This window comes from Mobula birostris, chromosome 6 (assembly GCF_030028105.1).
Source record: "Mobula birostris isolate sMobBir1 chromosome 6, sMobBir1.hap1, whole genome shotgun sequence".
Lineage (NCBI taxonomy): Eukaryota > Metazoa > Chordata > Chondrichthyes > Myliobatiformes > Myliobatidae > Mobula > Mobula birostris.
The window spans coordinates 181,274,506-181,294,582 of record NC_092375.1 but is presented as its reverse complement, the minus strand read 5'-3'; the positions used below and the strand labels follow the sequence as shown (position 1 = coordinate 181,294,582).

At 42.8% G+C, this 20,077-nt stretch overlaps 1 protein-coding gene across 1 annotated transcript in view; it reads left to right on the top strand.

Annotated features, from left to right (window-relative positions):
• The window catches only part of LOC140198658 (dipeptidyl peptidase 4-like), a 188,561-nt gene that overhangs the window by 135,864 nt on the left and 32,620 nt on the right, over positions 1-20,077 (top strand). Inside the window, exons 18-20 of the mRNA XM_072259665.1 lie at positions 3,400-3,524; positions 3,609-3,656; positions 15,049-15,147. Of these exons, the coding sequence (XP_072115766.1) occupies positions 3,400-3,524; positions 3,609-3,656; positions 15,049-15,147 (272 nt within the window). The remainder of the gene's footprint in view (positions 1-3,399; positions 3,525-3,608; positions 3,657-15,048; positions 15,148-20,077) is intronic.

The window sequence follows — 20,077 nt, the reverse complement described above, 5'->3', positions numbered from 1 at the left end:
AATTCCTGTTGTTTACGTAGAAGAGAAATGAATGTTGATTTTGATACAGTCCTTACAATCTGTGAGTGAGCAAAAGAAGTGTTGTGTTCATCAGTTTTATGTAATCCTATTACTGCCTGTGCCACGCGACAGTGAGAGTAGGAATGCGATGAGGTGGAGGATAAATGCGTGGCTGAGGGATTGGAGCAGGGGGCAGGGGTTCAAGTTTTTGGATCATTGGGACCTCTTTTGGCGCAGGCGTGACCTGTACAAAAAGGACGGGTTGCACTTGAATCCTAGGGGGACCAATATCCTGGCAGGGAGATTAGCGGGGGCTACTGAGGTGACTTTAAACTAGAATGGTTGGGGGGTGGGAATCAAATTAAAGAGGCTAGGTGTGAGGAGGTTAGTTCACTACAGGGGGATGGGAACCAGTGCAGAGAGGCAGAGGGGTGTAAAGTGAGGGTAGAAACAAAAAGTACTATGGAGAAAAGTAAAAGTGGCAGGCCGACAAATCCAGGGCAAGCATTAAAAAGGGCCACTTTTCAGCATAATTGTATAAGAGCTAAGAGAGTTGTAAAAGAGCACCTGAAGGCTTTGTGTGTCAATGCGAGGAGCATTCGTAATAAGGTGGATGAATTGAAAGTGCAGATTGTTATTAATGATTATGATATAGTTGGGATCACAGAGACATGGCTCCAGGGTGACCAGGGATGGGAGCTCAACGTTCAGGGATATTCAATATTCAGGAGGGATAGACATGAAGGAAGGGGAGGTGGCGTGGCGTTGCTGGTTAAAGAAGAGATTAACGCAATAGAAAGGAAGGACATAAGCCGGGAAGATGTGGAATCGATATGGGTAGAGCTGAGTAACACTAAGGGGCAGAAGACGCTGGTGGGAGTTGTGTACAGGCCACCTAACAGTAGTAGTGAGGTCGGAGATGGTATTAAACAGGAAATTAGAAATGTGTGCAATAAAGGAACAGCAGTTATAATGGGTGACTTCAATCTACATGTAGATTGGGTGAACCAAATTGGTAAAGGTGCTGAGGAAGAGGATTTCTTGGAATGTATGCGGGATGGTTTTTTGAACCAACATGTCGAGGAACCAACTAGAGAGCAGGCTATTCTGGACTGGGTTTTGAGCAATGAGGAAGGGTTAATTAGCAATCTTGTCGTGAGAGGCCCCTTGGGTAAGAGTGACCATAATATGGTGGAATTCTTCATTAAGATGGAGAGTGACATAGTTAATTCAGAAACAAAGGTTCTGAACTTAAAGAGGGGTAACTTTGAAGGTATGAGACATGAATTAGCTAAGATAGACTGGCAAATGACACTTAAAGGATTGACGGTGGATATGCAATGGCAAGCATTTAAAGGTTGCATGGATGAACTGCAACAAATGTTCATCCCTGTTTGGCAAAAGAATAAATCAAGGAAGGCAGTGCACCTGTGGCTGACAAGAGAAATTAGGGATAGTATCAATTCCAAAGAAGCAGCATACAAATTAGCCAGAGAAAGTGGCTCACCTGAGGACTGGGAGAAATTCAGAGTTCAGCAGAGGAGGACAAAGGGCTTAATTAGGAAGGGGAAAAAAGATTATGAGAGAAAACTGGCAGGCAACGTAAAAACGGACTGTAAAAGCTTTTATAGATATGTAAAAAGGAAAAGACTGGTAAAGACAAATGTAGGTCCCCTGCAGACAGAAACAGGTGAGTTGATTATGGGGAGCAAGGACATGGCAGACCAATTGAATAATTACTTTGGTTCTGTCTTCACTAAGGAGGACATAAATAATCTTCCAGAAATAGTAGGGGACAGAGGGTCCAGTGAGATGGAGGAACTGAGCGAAATACATGTTAGTAGGGAAGTGGTGTTAGGTAAATTGAAGGGATTGAAGGCAGATAAATCCCCAGGGCCAGATGGTCTGCATCCCAGGGTGCTTAAGGAAGTAGCCCAAGAAATAGTGGATGCATTAGTGATAATTTTTCGAAACTCGTTAGATTCTGGACTAGTTCCTGAGGATTGGAGGGTGGCTAATGTAACTCCACTTTTTAAAAAAGGAGGGAGAGAGAAACCGGGGAATTATAGACTGGTTAGCCTAACGTCGGTGGTGGGGAAACTGCTGGAGTCAGTTATCAAGGATGTGATAACAGCACATTTGGAAAGTGGTGAAATGATCGGACAAAGTCAGCATGGTTTTGTGAAGGGAAAATCATGTCTGACGAATCTCATAGAATATTTTGAGGATGTAACTAGTAAAGTGGATAGGGGAGAACCAGTGGATGTGGTATATTTGGATTTTCAGAAGGCTTTTGACAAGGTACCACACAGGAGATTAGTGTGCAAACTTAAAGCACACGGTATTGGGGGTAAGGTATTGGTGTGGGTGGAGAGTCGGTTAGCAGACAGGAAGCAAAGAGTGGGAATAAACGGGACCTTTTCAGAATGGCAGGCGGTGACTAGTGGGGTACCGCAAGGCTCAGTGCTGGGACCTCAGTTGTTTACAATATATATTAATGACTTGGATGAGGGAATTAAATGCAGCATCTCCAAGTTTGCGGATGACACGAAGCTGGGTGGCAGTGTTAGCTGTGAGGAGGATGCTAAGAGGATGCAGGGTGACTTGGATAGGTTGGGTGAGTGGGCAAATTCATGGCAGATGCAATTTAATGTGGATAAATGTGAAGTTATCCACTTTGGTGGCAAAAATAGGAAAACATATTATTATCTGAATGGTGGCCGATTAGGAAAAGGGGAGGTGCAACGTGACCTGGGTGTCATTATACACCAGTCATTGAAAGTGGGCATGCAGATACAGCAGGCGGTGAAAAAGGCGAATGGTATGCTGGCATTTATAGCGAGAGGATTTGAGTACAGGAGCAGGGAGGTACTACTGCAGTTGTACAAGGCCTTGCTGAGACCGCACCTGGAGTATTGTGTGCAGTTTTGGTCCCCTAATCTGAGGAAAGACATCCTTGCCATAGAGAGAGTACAGAGAAGGTTCACCAGATGAGAGTGGTGAATCTGTGGAATTCTCTGCCACAGGAAACAGTTGAGGCCAGTTCATTGGCTATATTTAAGAGGGAGTTAGATATGGCCCTTGTGGCTACGGGGGTCAGGGGGTATGGAGGGAAGGCTGGGGCGGGGTTCTGAGTTGGATGATCAGCCATGATCATAATAAATGGCGGTGCAGGCTCGAAGGGCCGAATGGCCTACTCCTGCACCTATTTTCTATGTTTCTATGTTTCTATCTGCCTTTTTTAAAGTTTGGCATGTTCCAGTTTTCTAATCATCTGATGCTTAATGCAGAATCTAATCAATACATACAGGACATGGCTAATTTCACAGCAATTCTCTAAGTAAACTTGCACAAAGTCTATTTCAGTCTGGTATTCATGTTATTTTTTCTCTCCTACAGGATTGAAGTTGGAAAAGATAATCCAAAGTCGCAGTGTATTACCTGTGAACTGATGAAGAGTCGCTGTCAGTACTATTATGCATACTTCAGCAAGAAAGGGAAGTATTACTACCTGTATTGTTATGGTAAGTGCATCAAAGATGTTAATTCTTTAAAACCAGAGATGGATAATTACCATCTACTTACTATCTGACCTTTGTTCTATGCAGGTCCTGGAATGCCTATTTTTGGTATTTACAATACTGTCAATCATTCAGGTAATCACAAATATGTTAATTTTCATAATGAATTACAGTGGTGCAAAAGCTGGATCATTCGAGTCCTAGAACACCACAACACAGAACAAGCTCTTGAGCCCATCAAATCTGCCTAGTCCCATCGACCTGGTCCCGGACCATAGCCCTCCCTAACCCTCCCATCTGTGTAGTTATCCAAATTTCTCCTAAGTGTTGAAATCAAACCCACGTCCACCACTTGTGATGGCACCTTGTTCCACACTTCCATTACCCTCTGAATGAAGAATCTCCTCCTTGTGTTCCCCTTAACCATATTCACTGGCCTCCAGTCAACGAGGCAACCATCTACTACTATTCTTTAGCTTTCCCTGTAAAACTGATATCTAATCAATTTACTACCTCACCTTGAATGCAGTTGTATCATCAGGGACACGGGAGGTTTCCCTGCCTTCCCATGTCCTGCAAGCTGAACATTCCACGATCCTCCCTGGCTTCACCACTGCTCTAAATGTGCAAAAAGAAAGAAAGAATAAATAAAAAGAAAAATCTACCTATGCATTTCCTTGCTGAAGCCTCAATGAGCCAAAGCCTCAACACCCCACTCTAGCACTGGCCCACTCACACAATTGCTGCTCTGCCTAAACCTAACATCTTTTTATTAGACCTTCCCAAGTACCTAGAACTGTGGCTCTCAAAGTGTGTTCACTGCCCTGCTTGCTTCTTTTGAACTCTCATTAATGGATACTGTTATGAGATGACAGTCAACAACAATCATGAACAATTGAAAGGTAAGTCACCTTGGACAAACAGGATATATGTAGAACGTGTGGATCATTCATAGTTAATTTGGTGCAAGTTTCCACCAGATTCCGGCAGCCCACTTCACTTCTGTATAGTAGTACTCCTAAATAAGTTCAGTTGCAATTTACACATTTGTCAATGTTTAGCGTTTTTTGTACTAAGTTGCAGAAGTCTGCAGAGGATAATTCAGCAAATCCAGAGGGCAGTTTCCTGATTCATTCTGCCACGTATACCAGCAGTTCACAGCTCTCTATCATAGTTGTGACCCATAGACATTGTCCATGACATCAAATGAACAGAAGCCAGAATGATGAGGTCACGCTGGTGGCAAAAGCAACAAAGGGAAAGAAGACATTTAACCAGGAATCCAGATCTGCTCAGGGTATTCAGGTAGCATTATCTCCAATTAGGATCTCAGTGTAAAGTGATCCCATAAGGATGTCCTCAGTGAATTAAACCAGGTATGACAGATACAATTTTAACCTCAGAACATAATAAAGTCCGGATTAAAACAGGCTATTAAGGTGCCAGAATTGTGAATTTCTAGATATCAAGTTCTTTCTTGGCTGGATCTGGAGACGTTTTAAAACAATCATTTTGCTGCCCATGGTTTCTGTTCATTTGATGTCATGCTATGTGTCAAGGACAATGCCCATGTTCAAGTTCAAATTCATCTCTGAATCGTACACACGTATACTGCCAGGTGAAACTATGTTCTTCCAGACCAAATGCACAGCACAGTACATAGAGCTCATACGTAACAGGGGAAGGTTATAGCATTTGGGTCACTGGCAATGACTCTGCTTCTGTGACTCAGAAGGGAAGAGGGGAGAAGAGTCGAGCTGTGGTAATGAGGGATTCATTAGTTACCGGAATGGACAGGCGGTTATATGGGCAAGAAGGAGATTCCTGGATGGCATGTTGTCTCCCAGATGCCAGGGTTTGGGACAATAGTGTGTAAAAGGAACAATAGTGCTGACTATTATCTAAATGGGGAGAAGGTTTGAACATCAGAGGTACAGAGGGACTTAGGAGTCCTCGTGCAAGACTCCCAGAAGGTTAATTTACAGGTTGAATCTGTGGTAAGAAAGGCAAATGCAATGTTGGTATTTATTTTGAGGGGAATAGAATATAAAAACAAGGAGATAATGATGAGGCTTCATAAGACACTAGTCAGGCTGCACTTGGAATATTGTCAACAGTTTTGGGCCCTAAATCTCAGAAAGGATGTATTGTCATTGGAAAGTTTCCAGAGGAGGTTCACGAGGATGATTCCAGGAATGAAGGGGTTAACATATGAGGAGCATTTGGCAGCTATGGGCCTGTACTCACTGGAATTTAGAAGAGTGCATGGGGATCTCATTGAAACCTACCGAATGTTGAAGGGACTAGATAGGGTGGATGTGGAAAGGATGTTTACAGTAGGAGTATCCAGAACTAGAGGGCACAGCCTCAAAATTGAGGGGCAACCTTTTAGAACAAAGGTAAGGAGGACTTCTTTTTAGTCAGAGCGTAGTGAATCTGTGGAATGCTCTGCCACAGACTGTGTTTTAGGCCAAGAATGTGGGTATACTTAAGGTGGAAGTTGACAGTTTCCTGAACAGTCAGGATATCAATGGATATGGCGAGAAGGCAGGTGTATGGGTTAGAATGGGATCCAGGATCAGCCATGATGGAATGCAGAGCAGACTCAATGGGCTGAATGGCCTAATTCTGTTCCTGTGCCTTGGTCTTATCTCGGAACAAGTTCTCAGCATTCTTAAGTGGGAGGGTGAACAGTCAGAGATTATGGTACCAGTGAGTAGGATGAGTGACGAGGTTCTGCACAGGGAGTTCAGGGAGTTAGGGACTAAACTAAAGTGCAGGACCTCCAGGGTTGTGATCTCTGGATTGCTCCCTGTGCCACGTGCTAAAGAGGCCAGAACTAGGAAGGTTATGCAGTTTGATATGAGGCTAAGGAGTTGGTGTGGGAGGGAGGGCATAATATTCTTGGATCATTGGGCTCTCTGGGAAGATGGGACCTGCACAAAAGGGACGGTTTGCACCTGAACTGGCGGGGGACAAGTGTCCTAGCAGAGAGGGTTGTTAATGCTGCACGGTGGGGTTTAAACTAGGATGGGAACCAGAGTGCCAGAACAGTTAATGGAGAGGTTATGCAGACAGATGTTTGTAAGTCCTCAGACAAAGTCAGGAATCAAAAGGTTGAGCATGACGTGACTAGTGCCCTGAGCTGCATATATTTCAATGCAAGAAGTATTGTACAAAAGGCAGTTGAGCTCAGGGCATTAGTTACAACACGGTAGCCATTAGTGAGACTTGACTGCGGTGGCAGGGCAGGACTGGCAGCCCAGTATTCCTGTTTTAGACGTGACAGAGTGGGAGTGATTAAAGGAGGAGGGGTGGTGTTACTCGTCAGGGAAAATGTCACAGCAGTGATCCATCAGGACAGACTGGAGAACACGCCTAGTGAGGCATTACAGGTGGAACTGAGAAATAAGAAAGGTATGACCACGTTAATGGGGCTATATTACAGACCACCCAACAGTCCAAGGGATTTAGAGGAATATATTTGTAAAGAGATCGCAGACTGTTGTAAGAAACATAAGGTCATTACCCTAGGTGATTTTAGCTTTCCAAATATTGACTGGGAATCCCATACTGTAAAAGGACTAGATGGGACAGAGTTTGTCAGACGTGTTCAGGAAAGTTTTCTTCATCAGCACGTAGACGTCCCAATGGGAGAGCGTGCAGTACTGGATCTGCTGTTAGGGACTGAGATAGGTCAGGTGACAGAAGTTTGTGTAGGGGAACACTTTGCATCCAGTGACCACAGTGCCATTAGCTTCAAAGTAAATATGTAATATTTATGGTCTGTGGGTTGAGATTCTAAATTGGAGAAAGGCCAATTTTGATGGTAATAGAAATGATCAGGCATTGGGACAGGCTATTATCTGGCAAAGCTGTACTTGGTAAGTGGGAGGCCTTCAAAACTGAAATTTTGAGGGTACAAAGCATGTATGTGCCTGCCAGAATAAAATGTAAAGATTACAAATGTAGTGAACCTTGGTTTTCAAGAGATATTGAGGCCCTAGTTAAGAGAAAAGAAGGTGCATTGCAGGTATAGGCAAGTAGAAACACGTGAGGTGCTTACAGAGTATCAGAAATGCAAGAGAACACTTGAGAAGGAAATCAAGAGGGCTAAAAGAAGGCATGAGGTTGCCTTTGCAGACAAGCTGAAGGAGAATCCCAAGGGTTCTACAGGTATGTTAAGAACAATGGATATAATTGCTCCTCTGGAAGATCAGAAAGATAATCCATGCATGGAGACAAAAGAGATGGGGGAGATGTTAAATGCATTTTTTGCATTTGTATTTACTCAGGGTACAGACACAGAATCTATTGAAGTTATGCAAAACAACATAATTTCATAGACTCTATACAGATTACAGGGGAGGAGGCGTTTGCTGTCTTGAGGCATATCACGGTGGATAAATCTCCAGTGCCTGACATGGTGTTCCCTTGGACCCTGTGGGAGGTAATTGCAGAAATTGCCAGGGTCCTAGCAGAGATACTTAAATCATTCTTAGTGACAGCTGAGGTGCCGGAGGAATGGAGGATAGCCAGTGTTGTTCTGCTGTTTAAAAAAGTTTCTAGACATAAACCAGGAAATTATAGGTTTGTGAGCCTGACATCAGTTGTGGGGAAGTTATTGGACGGTATTCAAGGGACTGGATCTGTAAGTATTTGGACAGACATGGACTGATAAAGGATAGTAAGCATGGCTTTGTGTGTAGTAGGTCATGTCTAATCAATCTTATAGAGTTTTCGAGGAATTTTCCAGGAAAACAAGTGAAGGCAAGGCAGTGGATGTTGTCTACATGGACTGTGGAAAGGCACTTGACAGGGTCCTGCAGGGGAGGCTGGTCAAGAAGGTTCAGTCGCTCAGCATTCAGGATGAGACAGTAAATTGGATTAGACATTGGCTTTGTGGGAGAAGCCAGAGAGAGGTAATAGAGGGTTGCCTCTCTGACTGGAGACCTGTGACTAGCGTTATGCCGCAGGGATTAATGCTGGGTCCTTTTTGTTTGTCACCTACATCAATGATCTGGATGATAATATGGTTAGCTGGATCAGCAAATTTGCAGATGACACCAAGATTTGGGCTGTGGTGGACAGTTCGGAAGGCTATCTTGGTTTGCAGAGATATCTGTATCAGCTGGAAAAATTAACTGGAAAATAGCAGATGGAATTTAATGCACACAAATGTGAGGATTTGCACTTTGGAAGGACCTCCAGGGTAGTTCTTACACAGTGAACGGCAGGACACTGAGGAGTGTAGTAAAATAAAGGGATCTGGGAATATAGGTACATAATTCATTGAAGGTGGCATCACAGGTAGACAGGGGCATAAAGAAAGCCTTTGGCACATTGGCCTTCGTAAATCAATGTATTGAGTCCAGGAGATGGGATGTTATGTGAAGTTGTTTAAGACATTGGGGAGGCCTAATTTGTAGTACTGTGTGCAGTTTTTGGTCACCTACCTACAGGAAAGCTGTAAACAAGGTTGAAAGAGTACAAGGAAAATCTATAAGGATTCTGCCAGGTCTGGAGGACCTGAGTTATAAGGAAAGATTGAATAGGTTAGCACTTTATTCCTTAGAACATAGAAGGTTGAGATGAGATTTGATAGAGGTCTACAAAATATGAGGGCTAGAGATAGGGCAGTTGCAAGCAGGTTGGGTGAACCTACAACCAGAGGTCATGGGTTAAGTGTGAAAACGAGAAGTTTAAGGGAAACATGGGGGGGGGGAATCTTCTTTACTGAGAGGGTCATGAGAGTGTGGAATGAGCTGTCTGCACAAGTGGTGCTTGCAAGCTCGATTTCAATGTTTAAGCTAAGTCCGGATAGGTACATGGATAGTAGAGGTATGTAGAGCTATGGTCTCGATGAAGTTTGATGGGAATAGGCAGTTTAAATGATTTTGGCATGGACTAGATGGCCCTGTTTCTGCTCTGTTCTATAGCTCTATGATTCTTACACACAACGTTCCAGTATATTACCACAAATAAATTCATAAATAGTAAGTTGCATTTATGACACAAGTTCAAAAGCAAGCACCTTACCTTATCTCTTTTCCAGCCTGTCACCGCCCTTTAGTGCTTCTCATCCTTCCCTTTCTTCCACAGTCTTCTACCTTCTCCTATCAGATTCCCCCTCCTCCAGACCTTTATCTCTTTCACCAATCAACTATCCAGCTCTTTACTTCATCCCCCTCCCTCTCTCCTGGTTTCACCTATCACCTACCACCACGTACATCTTCCTCCCCTCCCCACCCCTCCCCAACGTTCTTACTCTGACTTTTCATCTTCTTTCTCCAATCTGGATGAATGGCCTCAGCCTGAAACCTTGACTGTTTACTCTTTTCTATAGATGCTGCCTGGCCTGCTGAGTTCCTCCAGCATTTTATATGAATACTCATGAATGCAGCCAAACCGAACAGCATTACTCCAGTGCCAAGGTGCAAAACGCGGTTCCAACAGTCACACACGGCACAAGGTGCACATAAGACAGCAAGCTCGTGTACAAGATATCAGCAAAATATAGTTACGCAAAAAAAATAGTCCAAGACCCTGAGTCGATGAATGTTGCAGCAGACTGCAGTCGGACACAATAATATAGAACATAGACAACCTACAGCACAATACAGCCCTTTGGCCGACAATGCTCTGCCTAATTACCTGGGGTTACCCATAGCCCTCAATGCCTTATCTTCTGCTGAGCGAACACCGGGGGGCAGCACTGACTCCAGCTTTTATGCAGCACCACTCCACTTCTGATGGAGCGGATCGACTTCAACGCCTCTCCCCTGTGTGGCTGTAAGCAGGTACCACCACAGCTTGAGGCTTAATGCTCACTATAGCCAAGGCCTCCGATGCTCCCCTGACACAGGCAGTATCACGATCAACACGAAATCCAGCTCCTTCAGTTTCTCCACCAATAAGCAACTCACTGATGGGGTAAACCTGCAGTGCTCTAAGTTCATGATGTCCAGCAGGATCTTGTGATTGTAAAAAAAGATAAGTTTAAACAGGACAATAACATCTTTGGTTGACCCCATAGAAGCCGTTGCATCTTACTGGATATTATAATATGACTGGTGATTCATATGCGATGAGACCTGGGTGGTGGCAGGGAGCTCTGTAGTCTCACAGCTTGGGGAAACAAGTTGTTTCCCAATCTAGCAGCCCTAGACCTAATGCTGTGGTACCTCCTGCCTGATGCTGGGGGTCAGAGAGATTGTTGGATGGATGAGAGGGATCATTGACAATGCCAAGGCCCCTGTGTGTATAGCACCCCTGATAAATATCTCTAATGGATGGAAGAGAGATCCCGATGATCCTCTCAGCCACCCTCACAATACTTTGTCTAGACTTGCAGTTCGACGTCTTGTGATTCCTATACCAGATGGTGGTGCAGCTGGTCAAGCCACTTTCAGTGATGCTCCTGTAAAAATCGCTCCGAATGCTGGGGGTGGGGAAAGCACATCATTGAATACCACTTTGACAGAGAGCCAAGAGCTGCTGGTATATGTATCGGAATGAATCAGGAAAATGCTCTCTGGTATTGCCGAATCATTCTCTTCAGACCTTTGCAATTTAAACCAAGTACAAAAAGCACTAAACACAAATCTGTAAACTGTACCTAAAGTTGTTTTTGGAGCGCTGGTATACAGAAGTCATTAGGGACTGGTGGAAGTTTGCAGCATGCAGGGCATACGCATGTTCTTTATTACCACACTACTGCTCTCCATTCAAAGCGTAAACAAAGGTTGAGGCAGGGTTTTGATGTGTGATAGGTGATGAGGATTTGCAGGCCCAAGGAAGAAGATTTCTACTTCAAGTATAATTACTTGGTGCCATTTTCCAGTTCGTGGGCTGAGCTGAGTTGGCTTTAGGTATCACTAAAACAAGTCTCACATTTGTTGTGAAATCCATGTCCTGCATAGGTGTCCAGAGCCCCCCCATAGGTTAGTCATGCACAAGTAAATAGACTTACACTGTTAGGTACCACTGCACCTGTCTGTGCACCTTCATACTCTCAAAAGAACCCAAAGAAAAAGTGCCCAACCTAGATGACAGTTCATCTTCAAATGAAATTCAGACATAAACATGCACAGTGTGATAGAACTTGATGCCTTTTTACTTACAAGTGAAGGGTTATTTTACTTTACATTTCTTTAATTATCTCCTACTGACCAACATTACAGTAGCCGGGATGTGAATTACAAATTAAAGCAAAAGATACAAAAGGCTTGTCAGAAGGGCAATGTCGTGATAAGCGTTGGGGATTTTAACATGAAAGTGGATTGGGAAAATCAGGCAAGTACTGGACCTCAAGTGAGAGAATTTGTAGAATATCTAAGGGATGGCTTTTTAGAACAGCTTGTTGTTGAGCCCACTAGGGGATCGGCTGCTCTGGATTGGGTGTTGTGCAATGATCTGGAGGTGATAAGAGAGCTTAAGGTTAAGGAACCATTAGGGAACAGTGATCACAATATGATCGAGTCCACTATGAAATTTGAGAAGGAGAAACTATTTCAGTGGAATAAAGGAAATTACAATGGCATGAGAGGGGAACTGGCCAAGGTTGACTGGAAAGGGACACTAGCAGGAAGGACAGCTGAGCGGCAATGGCTAGAGTTTCTGTGAAAAATGAAGGAAGTGCAAGACAGGTATATTCCAAATAAGAAGACATTTTCAACTGAAAGAAGAAAGTGGCTGGCAAGTGAAATCAGACCCAAAGTAAAAGCAGAAGAGAGGGCATACATGGAAACCAGAGCTAGTGGGAAGAAAGACAATTGGGAAACTTCTAAAAACTTGCAGAAGGAAACTAAGAAGGTCATTAGGAAGGAAAAGATAAATTATGAAAGGAAGCTGGTGACTAATATCAAAGAAGATACTAAAAGCTTTTTAAAGTATATAAAGGGTAAAAGAGAGTTGAGGGTAGATATAGGACCAATAGAAAATGACGCTGGAGATAGTGTAATGAGAGACACAGAGTTGGCAGAGGAACTGAATGTGTATTTTGCATCAGTCTTCACAGTCGAAGACATTTGCATTATACTGGACATTCAGGAGTGTCAGGGAGGTGAAATATGTGCAGTGCAAATTATGACTGAGAAGGTGCTCAGGAAGTTTAATGGTCTGAGGGTGGATAAATCTTCTGGACCTGATGGAATGCACCCTCAGGTTCTGAAGGAAGTAACTGGAGAGATTGTAGAGGCATTAACGATGATCTTTCAAGAATCGAGAGATTCTGTCATTGTACCGGATGACTGGAAAATTGCAAATGTTACTCCGCTGCTTAAGAAGGGTGGGAGACAGTAGAAAGGAACCTATAGACCAGTTAGCCTGACATCAGTGATGGGAAGTTGTTGGAATCGATTGTTAGGGATAAGATTACAGAATACCTGGAGGCACATGACAAGATAGGCCAAACCAGCATGGTTTCCTGAAAGAAAAATCCTGCCTGACTTACCTATTGCAGGGTAGCCAAAGGAGATGCAGTAGATGTGGTGTACTTGGAGTTTCAGAAGGCCTTTGACAATGTGCCGCTCATGAGGCTGTTTAGCAAGATAAGAGCCCACGGAATTACAGAGGAGTTTCTAGCATGGGTGGAGCATTGGCTGATCGGCAGAAAACAGAGAGTGGGAGTAAAGGGATCCGATTCTGGCTGGCTGCCGGTTACCAGTGGAGTTCCACAGGGGTTGGTGTTTTTACAATGTATGTCAATGATTTGGACTATGCGATTAATGGTTTTGTGGCTAAATTTGCCAATGATATAAAGATAGGTGGAGGAGCGGCTAGTGTTGAGGAAACAAAGAGCCTGTAGACAGACTTAGATAGTTTAGGGGAATGGGCAAAGAAGTGGCAAATGAAATACAATGTTGGAAAGTGTATGGTCATGCACTTTGGTGGAAGAAATAAATGGGCAGACTATTGTTTAGATGGGGGGGAGAATTCAAAATGCAGAAATGTAAAGGGACTTGCGAGTCCTTGTGCAGGATACCCTAAAGGTTAACCTCCAGGTTGAGTCACTGGTGAAGAAGGCAAATGCCAAATTGGCATTCATTTCTAGAGGTATAGAATATAAGAGCAGGGATGTGATGTTGAGGCTCTATAAGGCACTCGCAAGACTACACTTGGAGTATTGTGTGAAGTTTTGGGCTCCTTATTTTAGAAAGGATATACTGACATTGGAGAGGATTCAGAGAAGATTCACGAGAATGATTCCAGGAATGAAAGGGTTACTATATGAGGAACATCTGGCAGCTACTGGGCTGTATTCCCTGGGGTTCAGGAGAATGAGGGGGGATCTCATAGAAATAATCTTAATGTTAAAAGGCCTGAACAGATTAGATATGGCAAAGTTATTTCCCATGGTAGAGGATTCTAGGACAAGATGACACAGCTTCAGGATTGAAGGACATCCATTTAGAACAGAGATGTGGAGAAATTACTTTAGTCAGGGGATGGTAAATCTGTGAAATTTGTTGCCAGGAGTATCTGTGGGGGCCAAGTCATTGGGTGTACTCAAGGCAGAGATAGATAGGTTCTTGATTAGCCAGGACATCAAAGGGTATGGGATGAAGGCAGGGGAGTGGGGATAACTGGAAGAATTGGATCAGTCATGATTGAATGGCAGAGCAGACTTGATGGGCCGAATGGCCTACTTCTGCTCCTATATCTTATGGTCTTAACTTCTTAGCAGATTTGTCCAGCTTATAGTGTATCGTCTGATCTCGTGTAGAATTCAGCTTTCCCATGTCTCATAGTAACTGTTCATTTCCTCCATTAGAAATACAACACTCATGTAATAATAGTTGTAAAATAAATTCTCATGTGTCATTATATAGTAATCTGCTCATTTCTATTTTACTATATCTCCTTCCAGTAAACAAAGTCCCTCCACTCCCTCCTTCTTCCTCTACTCCACACTCTGGCCTTTTACCTCTTCTCACCTGCCTATTACTTTCCCCTAGGTCCCCTCTTCCTTCTCTTTCCACTATTGTCCACTCTCCTCTCCTATCAGATTCTTTCTTCGTTAGCCCTTGACCTTTCCTACCCACCTGGCTTCACCTATCACCTTCCAGCTGTCCTCCTTCCCCTCCCCCCCCACACCTTTTTATTCTGACATCTTCCTCCTTCCTTTTCAGTCCTGAAAAAGCGTCTCGGCCCAAAATGTCGACTATCTATTCATTTCCACAGTTGCTGCCTGACCTGCTGAGTTCCTTCCACATTTTGTGTGTATTGCTTTGGATTTCCAGCATCTCATTAGTATCTAAAATAGTCTCTTTCTTTTAGTCCTGGAATGTATTTTTGGAGATCTTCCAAATGCATTCCTACTTTTATGTTCTGTGATATTATGCCGTTATTATCAAATGAAAAAATGTTGCATGCATGACTACTTGATAACTTTTATTATTTCATGTTCTAATTTTAAACCATCTATCCAGATGTTTTATTTAAATCTTAGGGGAACTCTGATTGATAAGGCAAGTATCACTTTGGATCTTTGAAGAACTAAAGACAATTTTTTTTTAACTTCAAGTGGTAAAAATTCTTGAAGATAATAAAGATTTGGAAGAAAAGCTGAAGAACATTCAGATGCCCACAAAGGTTCTCAAGTCTTTACAATTAGATGGTACAAGTAAGTTGACTTTTAATATTCACATGAAAGGTCTCGTTTCATTTCCCTCCACAGATGCTGTCTGACCCATTGTGTTCCTTTGGTAGTTTATCTGTTCCAGGTTCAAAGTTCAAAGTAAATTTGTTATCAAGGTATATATATGTCACCATATTCAACCCTGAGATTCATTTTCATGTGGGCATAATAAATTCATAATAGAATAATAACTATAATAGAATCAATGAAAGACCACACCAATTTGGACATTCAGCAAGTGTGAAAAAAACAAGCTGTGCAAATACAAAGAGAATTAAGTAATAATAATTAATAAATAAATAAATAAATAAATATCAAGAACATGAGATGAAGAGTCCTTGAAAGTGAGTCCTTACGTTGAACATTTCAGTGATGGAGCATGTGTAGTTGAGTGAAGTTATCCTCTTTTGTTCGAGAGCCTGATGGTTGAGGGATAATAAATATTCCTGAACCTGGTGGTATGAGTCCTGAGGCTCCTGTACTTTCTTCCTGATGGCAGCAGCGAGAAGAAAGCATGGCCATCTGCACCAGATGCTGACACTTGTATGACCTCATTTTAATTACTGTGCAGAAAAGACTAATTGCTATTAAGTTGATATTGGGCTGTTAATATCTTTGCGTTACTAGTGTGCCTCATTAAGTAAAACATCATTATCTCAATGGAATGATAGTGAGAAATGAATATGTAATTAAACCACTTTGTGTGGGTACAACCCACTGACTACAAGTTTTAATAGTTAAAACTAGTCAACTAAAAAATCTGATATATACCTGCTACCGTGTACCTCTTCCTCTCTTCCCTTCACCTTCTCACTCCTTATCTCTTTATTCCAGTCTTAATGAAGGGTTTTGGCCTGAAATGTTGACTGTTTACTCTTTTCCATAGATGCTGCCTGGGCTGCTGAGTTCCTCCAGCATTTTAGAACATGGAACATAGAAATCTACAGCACATTACAGGCCCGTCGGCCCACAATGTTGTGCCGACCGTGTAACCTACTCTAGAAACTGCCTAGAATTTCCTAGAACTTCCCTCTATTTTTCTAAGCTCCATGTACCTATCTAAGAGTCTCTAAGATGTTGTGTGTATTACTTCAGGTTAAGGTCATGGTCTGCTGAAAATCTCCCCTGTTAATATTCTTTGTGATCTGGAAACTATTGCCTAAAGAGCTATTTGAGCTATATTTGATTGTAACATTGTAATGTGGGAGAGCTTGATCGAGGATCCAATGGGTGAAACAGGAGGTACAGATTTAAAAATAGGTACTTTAGATGTTTATTTAAAAATGAACAGTGAAACTCTAAACTGGGCATCTAGCTAAACAAGTATTCGTCAAAGCTACACAAAAGCGCTACACTGTACGTTCAATTACCTTTAAATAAATGGATACTCTGCTAACATAGAACATAGAATAGTACAGCACAGTACAGGCCCTTCGGCCCACAATGTTGTGCCGACACTCAAACCCTGCCTCCCATATAAGCCCCCACCTTAAATTCCTCCATATACCTGTCTAGTAGTCTCTTAAATTTCACTAGTGTATCTGCCTCCACCACTGACTCAGGCAGCGCATTCCACGCACCAACCACTCTCTGAGTAAAAAACCTTCCTCTAATATCCCCCTTGAACTTCCCACCCCTTACCTTAAAACCATGTCCTCTTGTATTGAGCAGTGGTGCCCTGGGGAAGAGGTGCTGGCTATCCACTCTATCTATTCCTCTTATTATCTTGTACACCTCTATCATGTCTCCTCTCATCCTCCTTCTCTCCAGAGAGTAAAGCCCTAGCTCCCTTAATCTCTGATCATAATGTATACTCTCTAAACCGGGCAGCATCCTGGTAAATCTCCTTTGTACCCTTTCCAATGCTTCCACATCCTTCCTATAGTGAGGCGACCAGAACTGGACACAGTACTCCAAGTGTGGCCTAACCAGAGTTTTATATAGCCGCATCATCACATCGCGACTCTTAAACTCTATCCCTCGACTTATGAAAGCTAACACCACATGAGCTTTCTTAACTACCCTATCCACCTGTGAGGCAACTTTCAGGGATCTGTGGACATGTACCCCGAGATCCCCCTGCTCCTCCACACTACCAAGTACCCTGCCATTTACTCCATGAAAGCCTCCCTGATTTATAAAATCCAAGAAGTAAGCCTGCTACAAACAGATACTTAACTAAACAAATGCCGGGGTGGGGCCCTTTATGTCTGCAATGCTCTTTCTCAGTGGTCCTTCAGTGCTGGTCATGACCCTCTGCCTGAAGTGGTCCCCATGGGTGGCAGGAAAGAAAGGGAGCGAACCCTCCACACGTGGTACGTTTTATACCCCCAGGGTGCCCGGAACCAGAAATGGGCACTGTTGCGCTTAAGCCAACCAATGGGAAAAGGGCACTGCAGACATTAAATGAATCAATCAGCACAATGGAAGCGGCTTTCGATCAAAATAAGCCATGCCCTCCACAGAAAAGACATATAAAATAAAACTGAGTAAGTAAGCTATGTAGGTGTCATGGTGTGTGCTCACGTGACTGGGCGCAAGTGCAGAGGAATAGCAGACTGTCTGTCATGGAGGTTGCTGACAACAATCCCACTCAGGAGCAGAGGGATGACAGACTCTCCATGAAGAGACTGAAGCAAGAAGTTCGACGTAGGAACACCAACAGAGCATTGGAGGCACAACTGAGCAACATGCAACAAATCATTCTCCCTAGCACACAGTAGGACTCCACTTACAGCGCACAACGAGAATTCCCTTTAAATAATCATAAAATGCTGGTCACAATTAGTTTGACAAGATTAAACCAAAAGTACCTGGACTTAATGGCTTTAACAATTAATAAATACAGGTATTCAAGAAACCCAGAAGCCCAATAGTCTATGGCAAGCCATTGAGGCCCACAAGACTCATAACAGCAGGATAATATTGAAATTGGAAGAGGCCATTTAGGAATACAATGAGGAAGCACATTTTCATTGAAATTTAAGGATGGTTGAGTAAATTTGAGTTTGAGACACTGGTCTTTGGACCAAATATGAGATGAATTGCTAATAAGGCATCATGTCTTTGATCCTTTGTTCTTCATTTGTTCTCTGAAAAGAACAAGAGAGGATAAATTTCATGTTCTACACCTCTATAGTGCATTTTCACACTTGTGCTTAACAGTTCTGAGATCTTGCACCAGGACCTTAGCCTTCCATACTCCCATCATCCATGTACCTATCCAAACTTCTCTTAAACATTGATGCACCACTTGTGATGGCAACTCATTCCGTACTCTCACTACACTCTGAGTGAAGAAGTTTCCCCTTATGGTCCACTTAAATTCTCACCTTTCACCCTTAACCTATGACCTCTAGTTGAAGTCCCACCCAACCTCAGTGGAAAAAGCCTGTTTGCATTTATCCTAACTATACCCCTCATGATTTTGTATACTTCTATCAAATCTGCCCTCAATCTTCTACTTTCCAAGGTAAAAAGTCCTAACGTATTCAATCTTTGTATGTAACTCAGATCCCCCAGTCCCAGAAACATCCTTATAAATTTTCTCTGTACTCTTTCAACCTTATTTACATCCTTCCTGTACGTAGGTGACCAAAACTGCACACAATACTCCAAATTAGGCCTCACCAAAGTCTTTAAAACTTCAACATAATACTTGAGCTCCTGTACACAGTACTTTGATTGTTGAAGGTCAAAGAGCCAAAACCTTTATTTACAAGCCTAACTACTTGCGACGCCTCTTTCAATGAATTATGGACCTGTGTTCCCAGATCCCTTTGTTCTACTGCACTCCTCAGTGTCCTACCATTCACTGTGTAAGACCGACCTGGGTTGGTCCTACCAAAGTGCAACAGCTTGCACTTGTCTGCATTAAATTCCATCTGCCATTTTTCAGCCCATTTTTCCAAATAGTCCAGATCCCTCAACAAGTCATGAGAGCCTTCCTCACTGTCTACATGCTGAATCTTGGTGTCATCTGATTCATATTGTTGATATGGATGACAAACAACAATGGACTCAGCACCAGTTCCCTGCGGTACTCACCAGTCGCAGGTCTCCAGTCAGAAAGGCAAATCTCTCCTACCACTCTCTGGCTTCTCCCACAAAGCTAATGTCTAATCCAATTTACTACCTCATCTTGAATGCCAAGTGACTAAACCTTCTTGACCAACCTCTCATGTGGGACTTTGCCAAATCCCTTTCTAAAGTCCATGTACACAACATCCACTGCCTTGCCTTCATCCACTTTCTTGGTAACTTCCTTGAAAGCTCTATAAGATTGGTTAGATTTTACCTGCCACATGGGAAGCCATGCTGACTATCATTAATCAGTCCATGACTTTCCAAATACTTATATATCTGGTCTCTCATAATAGCTTCCAATAACTTTCCCACTACTGATGTCAGGCTCACCAGCCAATAAGAGGATGTAACTAGTTAGACAAAATCTAATTTTGTGAACATTTGAGGGCTGATTCCTATCCCATAATCACAGCGGAGTGCTGCATTCACAGGAGACATTAGTATAAATTGTGCCTGCCATGAAAAACAGGAAATGTCACACAGTGATGGTTTAATGTAAACAAGCTGAAGGTGCAACACTGAAACCAGCATGTGAGGCCTCCTGTATATCTGCAAGCAGCTGAATAGCAACTGCGTGTTTGGCTGTACATTTCCTTGGTAGATATAGTCTGATTCATAGACATATTAGCTCAGAACATGCTGACAAGATAGTGTGTTTAACAAGTAAAAAATTATTAAGGTGCAAATTAATCAGCAACTTCTTATCAGGAAGATATTTCATGTGAATTGTTAATTGCAAAGAGTTGCTGATGCTTTATGCTGTTCTAAATGGCAGACTGCCCTAAATGTTTATGAGGTTCAAGAGATTGAAAATACACATTGATACGCA